This window comes from Nilaparvata lugens, chromosome 2, assembly GCF_014356525.2.
Source record: "Nilaparvata lugens isolate BPH chromosome 2, ASM1435652v1, whole genome shotgun sequence".
Taxonomy (NCBI): domain Eukaryota; kingdom Metazoa; phylum Arthropoda; class Insecta; order Hemiptera; family Delphacidae; genus Nilaparvata; species Nilaparvata lugens.
In genome coordinates this window covers 48,306,651-48,326,391 of record NC_052505.1, presented here as the reverse complement: position 1 = coordinate 48,326,391, position 19,741 = coordinate 48,306,651, and the positions used below count along the sequence as shown (strand labels likewise).

The 19,741-nt window shown below is 35.2% G+C and overlaps 1 protein-coding gene across 2 annotated transcripts in view; it reads left to right on the top strand.

Moving 5' to 3' along the window:
- The window catches only part of LOC111053817 (zwei Ig domain protein zig-8), a 197,708-nt gene extending 182,411 nt beyond the window's left edge, over positions 1-15,297 (top strand). For both annotated transcript variants that reach the window (XM_022340745.2, XM_022340746.2), the window contains 3 exons: positions 7,508-7,718; positions 14,264-14,391; positions 14,955-15,297. In XM_022340745.2, the coding sequence (XP_022196437.2) occupies positions 7,508-7,718; positions 14,264-14,391; positions 14,955-15,167 (552 nt within the window). In that variant the 3' untranslated portion in view covers positions 15,168-15,297. The remainder of the gene's footprint in view (positions 1-7,507; positions 7,719-14,263; positions 14,392-14,954) is intronic.
- Positions 15,298-19,741: the final 4,444 nt, after the last annotated feature.

Genomic DNA, 19,741 nt, shown 5'->3' with positions numbered 1-19,741 from the left:
ATTTATTCATTATAATATTAAATTTAAATATTTCTTTAATCTGTGTATCCTTAGACATATGCATTTGATACAATTCATTTAACTAGTAATATATATTTCTTGTACCTTTCAAGACTTGCACAAGTTTTATAATAATTTTTAATATTTATAACCTTTCAATGAGCTAGCTTTTTATATTTTTGTTTCACTCGAAACACTGAGGGCGCCCTAAATTCATATATTTCGATAATTTATCACTCACATGCTGAATTTCACAAGATGTTGGTGGGGATCCGAATTTCCTATCGTCCTGGATTTTCTGGTGGCCAAAGTCGTCTTCTACAAGGGAATAAATAAATATTCAATGACTTACGCTTTAATACAGCATCACTAAGTCTTATACAAGTTAATTAATGAATTTAAACTTTAAGTCTTTCAAATGTACAATTCAACAAAGGGACTTGTGCTCTATAAAAATTTAGTGGCGTTCCATGGCAGCGTCTGGCAGGCAAGTGGGCAGGTCCTACCCTTATTTTCTAAGATCATACTTCCGACTTACAAATTTGCATACATTTAAAAATCCAGTTACTACGTCATTAAAAAGATCAAATAGTTCGTGCCAATCTGCTAAGTTATTACCTATATCTTAGGTATTATATTTTATAATTATTCGGATCACATCCGATACATAAACTGAGTAGTGATAACTTATAAATTCTTATCATTTATAAAAATATCTATAGATAAATTTGAATTGGCTCGCTATTGCCGCCCATCGATTACTGTAATTTGATTGGTTCATGTCAAATTCACAAATGTATCCATGCGCCTATGAATATCCTACTTCCTTGATATTTTCATTTATTTTTTTTTTGTGGTTTATATATTTCATTGCGAATAATAAATATTTTTGAAATGTATTAGTTGTTTTTCCCTCTACAACAAGTAGCCATGTGCTTACCAAATCCTCTAGTTGAATACTATTGTTTACAACAAATTTTTGCCAAGGTGTCTGGCTAGATTTCACATTATACGGCTTGATCGATTATTAGGTTGCCGACCAGTAGGTATTATAGCCTAACCTTTAATTTCCAATACTTTATATAATATAATAAATAGCAAATAAAATTCTTTTCTATTCGGCTGTTCTAATTTTAGACATGGTACCCGTTATTATCTAATCTTTCACTTGTTGTTATTGCACTTGGCGATAATAGAGTAGCTGTTTGCTCCAGACCTATAAAATTCTTTCAATTAGCGATTTTGCTTGCTTATCGAATTTTAATACATTACACGATATAGACTATTTTTAACTAATTTTATGGAAATTTCCCAGCTGATGTGAAGTTGGCCCGGAAATTTTGAAGAATCTAAATTTGGTATTCAGAAACCTAAACAAAAATCAAATTTGTCAAAAACAAATCCAAATTTGAGCTAAACTATTTTCTATTGGTCAATACTATAGCCATCTAGTCTAAAGACTAATGAGCTAATTTTTTCTATCCTAAATTACTACTTGAAAAATTGAACAGTGAATTTCTCATTAGAAACTCTTACTGCTATTGTTTAATTAATATACACTTATTGACTGCACTATAGAAGCTAGATTCACTCAATCACTGCTGTGCTCTTTCACTGGACACTACTTGAACAAGCACTACACTAGTTCGAACGGTTTCCTCCTTTTGAGCCTCCGCACCAACCCTCTATTGTCTAGCAGCTGGATCGCCTCGACGTTGTCATGTTGGTACAGTCACCCCTCGTGCCTCTCCGCATGCCTCTGGATCTCGGTGGACACCAGATCGACGTGAAGGTCTCTATGAAGATCGCTGTTCCTGACATACCAAGGAGCATCCACAATGTTTCTTAGCACTTTGTTTTGAAAACGTTGAATGACATTGATGTTGCTGTCTTTGGTACACCCCCAAAGTTGTATACCATACGTCCATACTGGCTTTAATATCTGTTTGTACAGAAGTACTTTGTTTCGGATTGAAAGGACGGAGTTTCTTCCGATCAGCCAATACAGCTTCTTATATTTGATTCCAAGCTCTTCTCTCTTCTTCTTGACATGGGCCTTCCAGCGAAGCTTTGCGTCCAAGGTCATACCCAAATACTTGGCATCATTAGCATATGGTACAACTTGGTTGTTGATAGTTATTGGTATGTGCAGGTCCTTCTTATTGGTAAAATTGATGTGAATCGACTTTGTTTCATTCAATTTCATTCTCCACTTTCTAGTCCAATCTTGAATTTTGTTGATGGATCTCTGTAGTTTCTCTGTTGCAATATGAATATTACTGTCTTCTGATAATATGGCTGTGTCGTCTGCAAATGTTGCTGTAGTATTCTCATCAAGGCTGGGAATATCGCTGGTATAGAGTAGGTAAAGAACTGGTCCCAGAACACTGCCTTGAGGAACTCCTGCTTCAATTTCCTTCAAATCAGAATATGAACTTTCATGCCGGACCCTAAAGTATCTGTCAGTGAGATAGAATTGTAATATATCTGTATATTGCTTTGGTAGCACTTTTTTGAGCTTGAAGATGAGACCTTCATGCCATACTTTATCAAAAGCTTGCCCTATATCAAGGAATTCTGCTGAACAAACTTTTTTCTCTTCTAAGCACTTCTCTATTACATTTATAATCCGATGCACTTGATCTATTGTTGAGTGTTTCACTCTGAAGCCAAATTGGTGATTTGGAATTATGTGCTGTCTCTCAATTATTGGTTTTAGCCTACTAAGTAAAATCCTTTCAAACAACTTGGATAGGACCGGTAACAATGATATTGGCCTATATGATGATACTTCATGTGGCTCTTTACCTGGCTTCAGTAGCATTATAACCTCTGCTACTTTCCATATTCCTGGTACGAATTTTAGTCTGAAAGAAGCATTCAAAATGTTTGTTAATTTCACTATTGCTTTCCTTGGTAGGTGTTTGAGGACTGAGCCGGTTATCATGTCAAATCCAGGGGTTTTTTTGTTATTCAGATTCCTTATTTCTCTTTTCACTTCTTCTACTGTGACACGCATTATTTCTTGATTCGGCTGTGAGATATTCTCATCCGCTTCTAAAGTTTCGTCTTCACCTGAGTTGATTGGCTGGAAAACGTTTACAAGATGATCCGCAAATGTCTGTGCCTTTTCATCACTACTCCTTGCCAATTGTCTGTCCTGCTTTATGAGAGGAGGAGATTTTTGAATGGTTCGTTTTATTTTTTAGCTGCCTTCCAGAGTGAGTAGTCCGTGCTGCATTCTGCTGTCAAGTTTCTCAAGTAACTATTAATTGATTCTTAGTTCTTGAGTTAAATTGTTCAAAACTCCTTTGTCTTGGGGGGAACGTGATTGCTGCCATCTCCTAGCTCTTCGTTTTTCAACAATCAATTCTCTGATTTCCGCAGGGTAATTATTTCCAGTGGTTCTTCTTCTGATTTGTGAGGTATTACACCATGCTGCCTGTTGGATATCAGTCACAAACTCCTCCAACTCCCGATCAATATGTTCTTCGTTCCTTAATGGTGAGTTCAATTCTATTCTTTCCTCCAGCATCTGTTGGAAGCCATCCCAATCAGTGCGGCTATTTGCTAACGCTGGACAAGTATTTTCCTTCCGTAGAATATAATCACTCAGAGTCATAATGATGGGTGAGTGGTCGGAATTAAGGTCGAAACTATCCTCTAAATGCAAATAATTAACTGATATATTTTTTGTCAGGAAGAAATCTATGAGATCTGGGATTTTCCTCATATCGGTGGGCCAGTAGGTTGGTTTACCAGTTGAAAGAGCTTCGCACCTCATTTCTTTCAATGCTTCGAAGAGCTGTCTTCCCTTGTGAGTTGTTAAGCGCGATCCCCAATGCACGTGCTTTGCATTGAAATCACCACCAAGAATGAGTTTTTCTCCTAACATATCAAGCAATGTCGAATACTCCTCTCTTCTGATGGAATATCTGGGAGGACAGTGAATAGCTGCAACAACAAAGTTATAATTTACTGCTTGAACTGCTACACCTATCAATTGAATTCTATCACTTTCATGTTTCACTTCTTCATGATGTTGTAGATTGTCTCTGATAATGATGGCACTCCCACCCCTCGCGACATTGCTGGGATGTAAAGCATGATAGATCTTAAAGCCTTTGAATTTGATAAATGATTGATTTGTAGTGAGTTTCAGATATAAGACATATATCTATTTTTTCTATGTCTAGAACTGTTTCTAACTCCTGTTACCTATAAGACATATATATAAGACATATATCTATTTTTTCTATGTCTAGAACTGCTTCTAACTCCTGTTACCGTTGTAACAATCCATTCGCGTTCCATTCCATTATTTTTAGTGAATGAATCATTTGAATTTCAGTAGTCTACTCTGTTCTAACTGCTGAAATTGAGATTGTAGTGAGGTGATTATTTGCTCTTGTCTATCCAGTTTTGCCAAGATTAGCTGCAAAATATTATTGGTGCCTTCTTCTACTTCACTTTTTGGCTCTTCCAATTCCGATCTATTTTCTTTTGAGACAATCTGGGCGAAAGTCAATTTCTTAACTGCACTACCATTGTTTAGATTGTGAGCTTCTGTATTTTCCGTGATTTTTGGTGGGATATTTTGAATGATTTTCTTTCGTGAATCTGCAATAGTTTTTGTTTTAGTAGAATTCCTGATTTTTTGCAATACGATTGCAACAGTGCAACCTCGATAGGTGGCTGGATGTGCTTCACCGCAATGAATACATTTTGGTAGAGCATCGTTGGGTTTCGAACTTTGTTTGGTGTTACCTGCACACTTAACACACCTAGGCTCCTTGTTACAATATTTTTGAGTGTGGCCGTATGCTTGGCAACGTTTGCATTGCGGTATCAGATTGGCCTTCTTCAATGCTTCAACTTCCACTCTACAGCCAAGTATATTTTCCAATTCAAATACTGTTTTTATATCTTCTTCCGCGCTGAATGATACCATGAACATATCTAATGGTTCTCTTGTCTTCCACCTCAGCTTGTTTACAACTTCTAGAACTTTCAATCCTCTTACTTTCAAATCTTCCAGAATCATTTCTGTACTACAAGAGTGATGAAGCTTTTTAATCAACACTCTTATTGGTCTCGACTGTTTATCTTCATAGGAGTGCCAGTTGAGCCCATCTTCAATCAATTCTCTGGTAATATTCCGATAAGTTTCCGAATCAACTGTATTTACTCTAAATGTTTCTTTACTCAACAGTTTAATCCTAAATTTGTCAGCTGGTGACACTTTTTTTAAACTCGTAAGAAGTACATTCAGATTCTTAATACCATCCACAATGATTGGCGGTGGTGGCATTTCTTTCTTCTTCCTCTTCTCCTCCTCACTGATTGGTTTTTCCACAGGAGTGATTTTATTATTCAAATTTTGTTGCTCCTTTTTTGCAGACTCATTTTTGATTTCTGGCGATGGGGTGCTAAGCTTCCTCTTCTTGGTAGCCCGCTTAGTACGAGTTCTGATCCATTCAGTTTCTATAGTCAATTCTTCTTCATTTGTCGAGTAGTTCTCGGCTGCTGAGCTGGTAGGCTGTGGGCTATGGATCTTTTTTTGAATATTGAGAAATATTTTTTCCAAATCCTGCATTTTTTGCAAGAGTTCGGCGTTGCTTCTCTCCAGCTCCTTCCTCTTCTCATCAGATTCCTTCCAGGCGATGAAAAGTACCTGCTCGGCTGAAGATTTGAGTTTATTTGCTTTTATGTATTGATCCGGTGAACACTGGATTTCTGGTGTATTTGCCATGTTGTTGGTGTCCATGCTCTCGTTAGTGGCTTCCCTTTCTTAGTGACTCAAGCTAAACTAACGATCTACACAGTTTTTAACTCATTCCATTGAGAATTGTGGTTTGCGGCTGGGGTGTGAAGCTGGCCCGGACGAAAATTTGGTATATGGAAACCTAAACAAACCTCAAATTTGTCAAAACAAATCTGAATTCAAGCTAAACTAACCATCTACACGGTTTTTAACCCATTCCATTGAGAATAAATTGTGGTCTGTGGCTGGGGTGTAAGTTTGGTCCGGACGAAAATTTGAAACTTTCAAATTTGGTATTTAGAAACCTAAACAAACGTCAAATTCGTCAAAACAAATCGAAACTTAAGCTAAACTAACGATCTACACAGTTTTCAACCCATTCCATTGGGAAGTGTGGTCTGTGGATGGGGTGTGAAGTTGGCCCGGACGAAAATTTGAATCTTTCAAATTTGGTATCTGGAAACCTGAACAAACCTGAAATTCGTCAAAGCAATTCTGAACTCAAGCTAAACTAACGATCTACACAGTTTTTAACTCATTCCATTGAGAATTGTGGTTTGCGGCTGGGGTGTGAAGCTGGCCCGGACGAAAATTTGGTATATGGAAACCTAAACAAACCTCAAATTTGTCAAAACAAATCTGAATTCAAGCTAAACTAACCATCTACACAGTTTTAAACTCATTCCATTGAGAATTGTGGTCTGTGGCTGGGGTGTGAAGTTGGTCCGGACGAAAATTTGAAACTTTCAAATCTGGTATTATTAGAAACCTAAACAAACGTCAAATTTGTCAAAGCATTCTAAATTTGGTATTCAGAAACCCAAACAAATGAACCTGAACTAACGCTAAACTAACGATCTAGACTATTTTCAACTAATTTTATGAATATTTCCGTGCTAGAGTGAAGTTGGCCCGGACGAAAATTTGAAACTTTCAAATTTGGTTTTCAGAAACCTAAACAAACGCCAAATTTGTCAAAACAAACCTTAACTAACGATTTATAACATTCTCATTGAGAGGGCCAATATCATCCGGGCCAACTTCACAGACGTGCTATGCTTTTGTACTCCGGAGCGAAGCTAGGTGCCTTGATATTAGCATATTTATACTGAGTGATAGTGTAGAGCGGGTTGCATATACAACATTCACTAGGAGTTCCATTCCTGAATCGGGTGTTATTTTTTCAGATAACTTAGAACTGACAAAGTTTATTCGTTAGAGTGTCCAAGTTTTTCAACAGTGGAAATAATGGGATGGCATAGTTGTCAGTTCATTTTTCTTCCGCCTTCTATAGTAGATAGCTGTAATTCAAGAGTTCTGGTATATCTTATATAATATATATATATTATTGATTGTTGATTCTTGTCAATAATATCTCAAAAAAAATTTCCCATTTTTTTCACTGCTGTTCTTCGTTTTGTATATTGTTGTTGTATTGCTTGTGTTCATTTGTATTATTGTATTGTGTGTATGAATAATTGTTTAAATTGAATCGGAAATATATTATAGTCACCAAGAAAATATTATATCGTTCCAAGATTTCTCATTATTGGTATTGACAATTTTTGTAGTGAATTATATCTCTACAGTCTATTGGCAACAATTTGGAGCTACTATCTGCTCTGTCGAATGACAGATACGTAAAGCAAATCAATGTTAATCAGATGCTGACCTGAATCTATCTATTAGTAGTTGTATTGATCAGTTAAGTCATTTGCTGACAATTTTTTTTAATGTTTGGAGGTGTCGTGGGTGCGCCACCGTGACATCCACATCCTGACAGTGGGCAGCTACACGTACACATCCGACCAGCGCTTCATGGCCATCCACCACAAGGACAATGACGACTGGATGCTGCACATCAAGTGGGCGCAGAAGCGCGATGCCGGCATCTACGAGTGCCAAATCAGCACTCAGCCGGTGCGCAGTCTCTTCATCAATCTCAGTGTTGTTGGTGGGTGCTCTCAATCACATACTTTTATCCTTTCATGATTTCAATAGCACTGATACTAATACGCTATTCCATTTTGACTCAAATTGAATATTGTTTATAGAGGTGAAACCCATAGGTCCAGTTTTCTATATTGGTCAAGTATTCAATCGAAGGTTATTCTTTACATGAGAGGATACCGATACTCTGCTTCTGCACTCCCATTTCAACACTCAAGCCTTCTTATTGCATTTAAGCCTTCTCATTCCATGTACGTTGAGCATCTAGATTGCTTCCATGTTTACAAGTTGATGAAGTTCTTTCTCATGTTTTCCCATAAATCATACGAATAGTGCAATTCAATTGAATCCAACACCCTTTAGATAATAATTATGTTTATTCGAATATGTAAATAAATATATAATTATTATAATATACAGTGTTCCACGAAAGGTGTAACAGCCGAAGACCATAGATTGATTTTAAGTGAAATTTGCAACAGAATATTTTCAGCAAAATCTTGTTATATCGACCTTAGTTTTCGAGATACATCGACTTTCGATATTTTTAAAAAACGCCAATGACTATAAAATCATCAAGTTCTGAGGATATAGTTGGGAAGAGGTTGAAATTTTCAATAAGAATCATGTAACTTGTTTCCTTGTTTGACGCGTTCGAACGTTTTATGAGCGCGCAAAGTTAACAAAAGTATATTTGACGAGTTTAAAGCCAAATTCCGAACGGTTTGAACGCTCATAAGAAGTTTAAAAACGTCAAAGAAACAAATCATAACAATTTTATTGAAAACTAGCTGGCTCGGTGAACTTCGTACCGCCAAATAGTTAATGCATATCATGACATACTTTAGCTGGATGCACACCTGAGGAGGCGCGATGCAGCATTTTGCATCCAGGTGCTCCTTGCTTATTGGTTTGAATGGAAGATCTCACACACACTGAATCGGGCATGGCGTGAAACGGTGTGATAAGGCAATCTCCATAAAATCAACACTTTGTATCAACAAGCCGCGCTTCTTCAGGTGTGCTTAGCTATACCTTAATCTGATATTTTTATGAAAATTATCCAACAATCAGTATTTACATTTATATCTCAATATGGACTTCCTATGTGCTTAGTTTGTTGTGCAGCAGTTTGTAATTTTAGTTATAGTTGAATGCAGCTTGCTGGGAATTGAATGGTATACCTCCTTGCTGCTGATTTTCCCGTGCATATTCTAAATTTAAAGCATTCAGAGTTCTACGAGCCAAGTTTGGACGTCATTCGAACTGTGGCATTATTAAGAATTAAAATTTTGTGAATCAGTACAAAGAAAATTGAGAAACAGATCTACCAATGTCTGTTGGATGACGCAATGATTATAACAGCTAATTTTTTATAACTGTGTGTGGTCAGCTCACAAATCTTCTCCCATAAGGATTGCATGCAAACTTTGAAGGACCGCAGGGAAGAGTCCTGAAGTCGGATTATAAATTTGATAGGCCATAAACCTGGTCCTGATCATAACGAACAGAACTGAAAAAAATCATCAAATACGGTGCAAACATAGAAAAGTTATTGAATGTCAAAATTTGAGGCTCGATTTTTATTTATAAAGATAGATACATGCCTTTCTCTTCCAAATCATATCCCAATAAAACTATAATGTATCTCAAAAACTTCATAAGATATAAGAAAATTCTATTTCACAATTTTTGTTGCCAATTTCATGTTAAATCTATAGTCTGGAGAACTCATTTTCTGACGTACAGCGCATGGAGATATATCGTTCCAAAGTTGAAAGAACGCTCTAAATTTCATAGATTTAGGTGAAAAAACATCGATGTTCAAAACATCAATGTTTTGTCTTTCGATATCCATCCCTAGTTGTAATCGGAATAATTGATTTCCTGATATTTATTTTGAAAAAATGCATTGTTTCTCCCATTGGAAATAATATTCATAATACATATTCATATAAGTTGTAAGAGAATATAAAAATATCTTGAACTTTTCTAACTGAAAAAATACATCACAGCAAAAAATATGAAAAAGGAGTTTTTTGTTCTTGGCAATTTATCAATGGGTGATGCAAGGCCACAGCAAGACAGTTATACACAATAAAACGTTTTTTCGAGCTTGCCTAATAATATATACAAGGAAAAGAGTGAAAGCTTCAATGGTTAAGAACAGATAACAGCATTCAGAAGTAATAGGGTAATATGGTAATAGAGCAAGGAAAGTGAAAATTAAAACTAGAATATGAATTACAAGCACAAATGTATTAGTGACTGGACTATAGTTCCTAGGGCCAAAGTATTTGATTGAAATAACTAGCTCCACGTATAAATAGATTGGATTCAGTTAAGTATTGATGACTGCACAAAAGGCGAAAGTACGTGAACAATCTTGCACATATTGGAGTGTTTTGTCTTGTAAAATTGGAGTGTTCTGACTGTTTGGGGGATAATATTTCCCCAGTCCCCCTTGACCACTCTACTGTACCTCTCTCCTACAACAACCCATTTCCTTGCTTAGAAAGTGTGCACAAACGAAGCACGAACGATTGAGCCGAAAATTGGAGTGTTTTGACGGTTTTGGGAATAGCATTTCCCCAGCCCCCCGTGACCATTGTATTATACCTCACTCCTGCAACGATCCATTTCCTTGCTTAGAAAGTGTGCACAAACGTTACACGTATGTGCACATTCGTGCACAAACGAAGCACAAACGATTGAGCCGAAAATTTGAGTGTTTTGACGGTTTGGGGGATAGCATTTCCCCAGCCCCCCTTGCCCACTCTTTTATACCTCACTCCTGTGATGACCCATTTCCTTGCTTGAAAATTGTGCACAAACGTTACATGTACGTGCACATTCGTGCACGAACGATGCACGAGTAATGTGTAATGCTCAAATCGCAAATACGCTAATTGGGGGGGCTCTCTTTTTCCCAGCCCCCCAAATCGAATTTTCATATAATTTGTTAAGTTTGCGTGTACAAATGCAGAGTGATCGTGCACATTCGTGCACAAACGATGTGTAATGCTCAAATCGCCTTTGGGCTAGGTGGGGGGGGGGCAGGGTTAATGTACGTGTGAACAATTCCCCTGGTCTTCCCCTGATAGCGACTGATAACACTGATGACCGGTTTCACAAAGCTTGGTTGAGACCTTTTAACATGGTCGAATAAAATAAGGTTCATAACTAGTGCACTGGAACAGTCACTATAGTCTATGTAAAATTAGTTGAGACTTGGATCTCTATCCGAAGAAATCACATGATTGCCAAATCGTGTGAAATTGCAACCTCAGAATTGAATGTAGAACATCATCCCCGATATCCCAGTAATGCTGAAAAAGTTCCAAGGTTGAAAGAAAAGGAAATTCAACACTTTTAGATGAAATAAGAAACATCGGGAAAATCTTTTGAACATCACTTCTCTCAAGCAGCTGGCTGCTATGAGAAATGCCAATGGGAAGGCCTGCTTGGTTTTCGTGGCAAGGTTGTCATTTTCACCATTCATAATAATAGCCCGGGCGCAAATGTCATTCCGTGGTCATTTTTGAGTAACAGCCGTGAAAGAAGTCTCAATTTCTCCGTTAGCTCTAGCATAACTAGTAGTTCTGTGAACAGTAGACCTCATGCAATATTCTCATCAACAAGTACCTGATTGAAATTATACACCTTATGGAAATACAGCAATAGACTGGCTTCTCCACACATCTGTGTAATCACTTGTCAGCTGATTTATGATGAATAATTCTATAGTCTGATTTCCACTCTTATATTGGCGTATGAAGGAGGCTTCTTTTTTCCTTTCATATTATTATCCTTGAAATGCAAAATTTCCAATAACCTATATACGTCAAGCGCAATTTAAAAAGGAACATACTTGTCAAATTTCATGAAAATCTATTACCACGTTTTGCCGTAAATGCACAACATTTAAACATTTAAAAATTAAAACATAACATTCAAACATTCAAACATATAAACATTTAAACATTTGAACATTCAAACATTTAAACATTTAAACATTTAAACATTTAAACATTTAAACATTTAAACATTTAAACATTTGAACATTTAAACATTCAAACATTTAAACATTTAAACATTTAAGCATTTAAACATTTAAACATTTAAACATTTAAACATTTAAACATTTAAACATTTAAACATTTAAACATTCAAACATTTAAACATTTAAACATTCAAACATTTAAACATTTAAACATCTAAACATTTAAACATTTAAGCATTCAAACATTTAAACATTTAAACATTTAAACATTTAAACATTTAAACATTTAAACATTAAACATTTAAACATTTAAACATTCAAACATCTAAACATTTAAACATCTAAACATTTAAACATTTAAGCATTTAAACATTTAAACATTTAAACATTTAAACATTTAAGCATTTAACATTTAAACATTTAAACATTTAAACATTTAAAATTTAAACATTTAACATTTAAACATTTAAACATTTAAACATTCAACATTTAAACATTTAAACATTTAAACATTTAACATTTAAACATTTAAACATTTAAACATTTAAACATTAAACATTTAAACATTTAAACATTTAAACATTCAAACATTTAAACATTTAAACATTTAAACATTTAAACATTTAAACATTTAAACATTTAAACATTTAAACATTTAAACATTTAAACATTTAAACATTTAAACATTTAAACATTTAAACATTTAAACATTTAAACATTTAAACATTTAAACATTTAAACATTTAAACATTTGAACATTTAAACATTTAAACATTTAAACATTTGAATATTTAAACATTTAAACATTTAAACATTAAGATAAATGCCAAACCGTCGACTTGAGTCTTAGACCTCACTTCGTTATGATGATAAGTAGACCTCGGAAACAAGATGACCGCCAAAATTCTCATGATTTTGCTATATCGCTTGTATTTCAATAACCGTTCTAGATATTTAACCGTTTTTTAGACGAAAATATTTTACAAAATCTTCCACTAAAATTTTTGTCTCATAAAATGTTTCTCTAATACGCATATTTTCTTAGTTGTAACCTTCAAAAGCCCAAAAAACGTTTTTACAATTTTTTTTCAATTTTAATTCCATTATTACTTTTTTTGTGCAAGAGATACAGAGAAATTTTAAATCTATGAAATTTAGAGCGTTCTTTCAACTTTGGAACGATATATCTTCATGCGCTGTACGTCAGAAAATGAGTTCTCCAGCGTCCTCCAAAAAGAAAACACTGCATGATTTCTGGTGCGTTTTTCCATATGCATGAGGTAACAAGTTAGAACTATAAAATCGATTTTTTCATGACTACTTCAAGATAGAGAGTTGCAAATGATCTTAATCTCTTTGTTACAACAAGACGAATAGAAAAATTGATGATGGAGACAACGTAAATATTCGACATCATTGAAAAATACAAGATGGCGGTCATTATTGACAGAAATTTTTATATCGCTTGTTATTCAGTTATTGTGAGAGCTATCGGATTGGTTTTACCACCAGAGTGTTTAGAATCAACCAAACAATGATGTTCGAGAGAATTATCTTATTTAGGCCACTCTTTCCATTATTCATTGAACTTCAAAAAATTGAAACATACATTTTTCGGGGACAGTATTTCACTTTCCACTCTGTATATGTATTCACAGTAGACAAACACTAGTATTATTGGCACAGTTGTTGGAATATTTCCAAAGTTTCAAAATGACATCTGGTTGGAGGCTGTAAGTCAATATTTTACGGCTGGAGCGTCATCGTAAAAGTAAAAGTAAAAAGTACCGTTTGCAGCGGAAAACACGCTTTTTCCACCAAATGCCAATCCCAACAATTAGAAAACCTTGTAACTCATGACTCCTTAAAGGTACAGACTAGGGAAAGGTATCAATCTCTTTATAATGATGTCTAGAAAGAGATTTTCTATGATGGCAATCTCAAAAATGTTTGTCATCATGAAAAAACAAGATGGCGGCAAAAATATGTCAATTTTCAAGAAATCTGTATTTCTAATAATGACGAAGATATCGGATCAATTCAGCCATCTAGTAGCTCCGAAATAATTATACTACAATATCCGAAAGATTCATCCAATTCCACCAACTTTTACAATCGTAAATATAACTCCAAACTCTTGTAATTAGACTTTTGGCCGCCATCTTGGATTTTTCTATGATGACAAACATTTTTTAGATTGCCATCATGGATAATCTATTTCCATGGCTTGCAGCCACTGAATTTTTCAAGCGTTCTGTATTTTGTTTTTGTTGGTCCCAGCTATTGATAGCATAATGGGGGCACACCATTCAGCCGCTATCTTCGACTTAAAAACTCCAGAGAGGCAAAAATACATTCTTTGACAATTGGAAAAATAATTTCAATTATTTCTGAGAAACTTTCTCGCTTCCACCACCCATTAATCTCCTGGAACGGAAAGTCTTTTTGTATGTACTGTGATATGAGTGTTAGCAATTTTATGTATTCTGCCTCTGGAACGCATCTGAAAATTACTCTATTCTGATAAGTTGTTTATTGTGTTCCAGTTCCTCGAGCTGTCATCTTGGGAGGACCTGATATGCACATTGATCATGGCAGCACCATTAATTTAACTTGTATAGTCCTCCACAGTTTGGAGCCACCTGCATACATATTCTGGTATCATCAGGATGAGGTACCTAACGTATATTTGTTAGAAGAAATAACAAACGATTTTGTTACTATATTATCCAGTTGATGGAACAGTGGCAAGCTGTTCTTGTCGAAGTGAAACTTACATTTAGGATGCATGACCCCTCCTAGTCTAATGCACTATTATTATTTGGAAACAATTTTCGTTTGTTATTATTTCCAAGTTTAGATATTTCTCTTCAGAATGACAATTCAAGAAAAAATTATCATGACAATCATTGCCAAGAAGTTCTCTCCTATAATATTACTAATCGGTTAATTCTGTTGAAAACTGATAATACAGTATATTTTCTCACTATTGGAACAATCTCGCAATGATAAGAGAGTGCTCCAACATATTGTGATAAACCAATCATTCAAATTATCTTCCAAAATCATCAATACATTTCGAATGATATGTATGATATCAATCATTTATAGCCAATCATTTATGAAGTAAATAGGATAAGAATAACAATTTTTACAAAAGTGAACAATATTGTTTAATGATTTTGAGGAGTATGATGTAGTTGATCTACGAATTGAAATAAGATTTGCTTTTTACAGGTGATAAGTTACGACTCCAGCCGTGGTGGAGTAAGCGTAATTACAGAGAAAGGAGACATCACAACATCCTACCTGCTAGTGCAACATGCTCAACTTGCTGATTCTGGAAAATATTCTTGCAGTCCTTCAAATGCCGACTTAGCTAGTGTTAGGGTGCATGTTTTGAAAGGTGAGCATACTTTCAAAATTGAGTTATTTCCCAACTTCAGGTGAACATTCAGCTCTTTCCACATCACTCTCTGAAACAGAGGTAACTTAGGGCAAAGTACGAGAAACAATATTCAAGGTTATATTCATGACAGCTGTAACACCAATATGGAAATAATGTCAATAAAACTATTTGAAGCCGAAGGAAAATACTAGCTTCATTTATTCATTTATTCATTTATTCATTTATTTACAATGCAAATGATACTAATGTAATAACATTGAAAGATGAAATAATAAGGTAGTACTTTTGCTATTTTTCTTCCAATTTTATAAGTGACAAAGTCCAAATAAGGTTAGAATTTCACGTGTACAATTTTTACAAAATTTTAGTCCAATAGTGGCTACTGTTACGACAACCGTAACTCCAGTAGGCGTTCCGTAAAGTTATGACTTCGTTTGCGCATGCGCAACAAACTTTGTCACAGCACTCATTACCGGAGCTTACCTTGTACACAGAGAGGAAGTAATCTTCTACTTTGATCCTTGTCTAAATACAGCATTGTAATGTCCATAAATGTATATCCCCATATGCAATACAATGCTGTATTTAGACAAGGTAAGCTTAGTGCGTATATAATTATGCGGATGCATGGTGTAGCATATCTGATTCTGAATAGAGCATAATTATATTGGAGCAGCTGAAAATTTAACACCAACTGAAACTGAAAGTATCAGTACTGAAGTTGTTTCCTTATCTATCTTTTGGGGTTACGGGTACAGAACCACCCTACACCCCCCTCCGACCCACAAAAAAAATCGGGAGTTTAGGTAATAGGCAGAGCCGTCTGCCGTGGCTAGTCATGCTTTGTAACGCTCCGTTAATATTTTGTTTTTGAAACAGTTTTTCAGTGATTTGTGGGGTAAAAGTTGTGTCATTCTCTTGCATCAAACCTCCTTTACGTGGTGGTGGATCTAAATAGTAAGTAGTTGCAGCGGAGAACTTATAATATTTGTTTCAATGTGACTTATTTTTGAAAAGAAAGAACATTTTCTTCACTGTACTTCAGTGAGGATCGGTTTTTATCGCTCGGTGCGAAGTTCAATTTACTTGAAGATAGCTGACATATTTCTGCTATCTTCCTTTTCCGACAGTTTTGGATTGTTGTTCTTCTTCCTTCTATTCTGTTCTCCTTTTCCTAGTGTCCGTTCTTATCAGGAGCTTCCGATAATGTTCCCGCCTTGCTTGCTCTCTAGGCGCTTTCTCTCTCTCCTTCTATTCTCCTGCTTTCCTCTTGTATAGTTTATTTAGCCAACTAAAACGGGTGATTATAGCTCCGAGAACTGATAGAGTGGCTGGGCGAGGAACCAAGATATTGGCGCCAATTATTCAAAATCTTCAACCATGACAATATTTACATAAAAGAACACTAGAAACGGATTGGGAGTGTATTATAGAGATCAATGCTATAGGAAAAGCCATTCTCTTACCAACGGAGACTTAGTGTGGAGATGTAATAGTAAGGGCTGCACAGGTACACTTACAACTGACGCAATGCTTGAAAAAGTAGAAGTAAGCAAGGTGAAACATTCCAAACATCCAGTACCCTCTGCTCCACCTAACTTGACAAATAGCCTTCAACCACAGAAAAGATTGATAGAAAGATTGGACAAAGTAGCTAATGCCTCAGTGACGCAGAGATTGTCACTCGACTCTGTGTTGAATAGTCGACGGAGGGGTGAGTTGAATGATGCAGAGTGTCAGACAGACGACTTAATTCTCAAGGAAAAGGATGAACTGATAGCACGCATAGATGAGTTGCTTTGTCATCGAGATGCACTTATTGAGGAAATCAAGGACATTAAATATATATCGGTATCTCTATAGTTCGAGATGATGTAGAATTTAAATTCGATCAGAATGCACATTCTCAAAGTATAAGTACGCAAACCGAATCTTATTACGGATTAACCACCAAAAAATGCAAGCCAGATTGTGATAGCTTGGATATCATTACTATTCGAGAACAAACAATCAAGATTTTGAATGAAAATAATAATACCCTTCACAGGGAGATTCAAGAAATGGAACTTGAGAAAAAGAAAAAATAATGACTGAATAAATTCTATAATGCAAGAAAATTATGAATTGAAGGATATTGTAGCAAATCTCAAAGACCAGATTGATGAACTCCTCACAAAACAAATTTTTGTTAACAATACTAAGAAATATGAAAATTTTATTGCTGATAGTGAACGGCCAAAGCTAACAGTAACATGTGACAGCCAAGGACGTGACCTGTTTTCATATTTGGAACATTCTAATGATGGACTTAAGAGAAAGTATAATATAATCAATCATGTACAGTCAGGTGCGCCTTTTGAAGTAGTCATGTCCTCAGTTCTGAATAAAAATGACATTGACACATACTGTAGATGATTATATTATTGTGATAGGAGGTACAAACAATATGAATCCGAGCACTTATTGTCGAGACCGAAAAGTGTTCATTAAATTCGCAACAAACCTGGAAAAACAAATAGCGGCATTGAATCATACCAATTTGATACTTGCAACGATTTCACAAATGTTTAATTTGAGAGAGGATGGCTTGGAGAATGAAATTATCCAGGAATATAATTTTATAATCAGGAAGTTTGCAGCGCACAATAGTCATGTCAACATCCTTGACTTGCATCTGTTGGAGAGATATTGTCACACAAGGCATGGATTGCATTTAAACAAAAATGGGAAAAGAGCTACAGCTAAAAACATCTTCGAAATAATTAAAACGAATGAATCCTGTATTCACAATCAATCAGTTTTGAAGCCCTACTTAAATGCAAGTGAGCCAAAAATGAGGAAACAGACTGCATTTGTGTTTCATCGACTGCAGGAGCTGCGATCTCAGATTCAGCACTGGACACTACTGGCTGTGGGGAGGAGACCGCCTCTGTTGGTGTCGGGAGCGAGAGAGGAGAGTGCATGCACCAACAAGATACGTCTTCAACTTCGACTCCAATAATGGGTCGGGTGTTGCATCTTCCAGAGAATCTCGGTGGCATTGGTGACGGGGGACTAACATGCAGCGATTCTCTGGCTTCAGGTTGCCAGGAGCTCAACATTTCCAGACCCTTCCTGGGGTATGGCTCTCCGGAACTTAAATCTCCGTACAGTCTAAAAGTCATCCAGTCATTAACACGAATGGCAAGGGGATATTCTGCAAGTGAAATTATTAATGAGACTGTTACAAATAAGCCAGGAAACCATGAAACTGTCCAGGAAATACCTCTCAATGATAATAGCTTTTTAAGATTAACAGTGAATGGAGGAACCCTCCCGTAGAAACGGTGGAAACTAAAAAACATAAATATAGAAGTAGGGAAAATGAAACTATTAATGCAAAAAGTAAGTTTACAAATAATGTATTAATCTTCCATCAAAACATCCAGCACTTGGAGTCAAGAATAGACTCCCTAATAATCACATTGCAGGAATTAAAACCGGATATCGTAATAGTAACTGAACATAAATTAGATGAAAATGAAATTCAAAGAATCAAAATATCAGGATATTCCTGTATGAGTTGGTATGTAAGAAAGTCGTTTAAGGGCGGAGGCGTTTTAATATTAGTATCTGAAGAGCTAGTTGAATGCAAAAACATTATGGTAAAGGCAATAACTGTTATTAATGATGATAAAATCTTTGAAACATGTATGATAGAAATAAAAATAGGTAAGAAAAAATACATTGTAGCTGGATTGTATAGAACTCCTTCAGACAATATAGAAGTGTTTCTTGATAAATTGAATAGATTTTTAGTATAAATTAGCAAAATTAACCAGAATGTTGTAATCGGAGGAGATTTCAATGTGGATGTTTTGAGGGAGGGTAAAAAGAAATCAGATTTTATAAATGTAATGAATATGGATGGATTTAGACATACTATAGAAATACCTACTAGAATAACTGAAACTTGTAAATCAGCAATCAACAATTTCACTACCAGTCTCAACAAAACTTCTATTAAAGTGGAATGTTTGATAGCAGCTCTATCAGACCACGATGGACAAATTTTCCATATTTTGAACACAAATAATAAGTGTACTTTATAATAAAATAAGAAATAGGAAGTTTGGGAAGTCCCAAATTCAGCGCTTTATAAATGATCTAGATAAATTGGATTGGACTGAACTTTATCAGAGTCCTGTAGAAAACAAATTTTCATACTTTTACAATTTGCTCAAATATTATTTTGATCTTCACTTTCCGTTTGGTAGAATAGTAAGAGCAGAACAATGTAGTAATAAGTGGATTGATAATGAGATTGTCGACAAATATAAAAGGCTAATTGAAATGCATCAGCGATACAGGAAAGACCAAAGTAATATAAACTCAAAGAAAACTATAAAAGCACATAAAAAGCATCTAAAAAGAATTATCCTCTACAAAAAAAAAGAATTATATTGACTCAAAAATGAAAAAATCAACAAATGTAAACAGAACAATATAGCAAATAGTTAACAATGAAACAACAAACAAAAAGGACAAGGAAGTTATTAAAAATATTGTACTTAAAGAGAATGGTATAGACATAGATGATCCGTATTAAATTTCAAACATGCTAAACAATTATTTT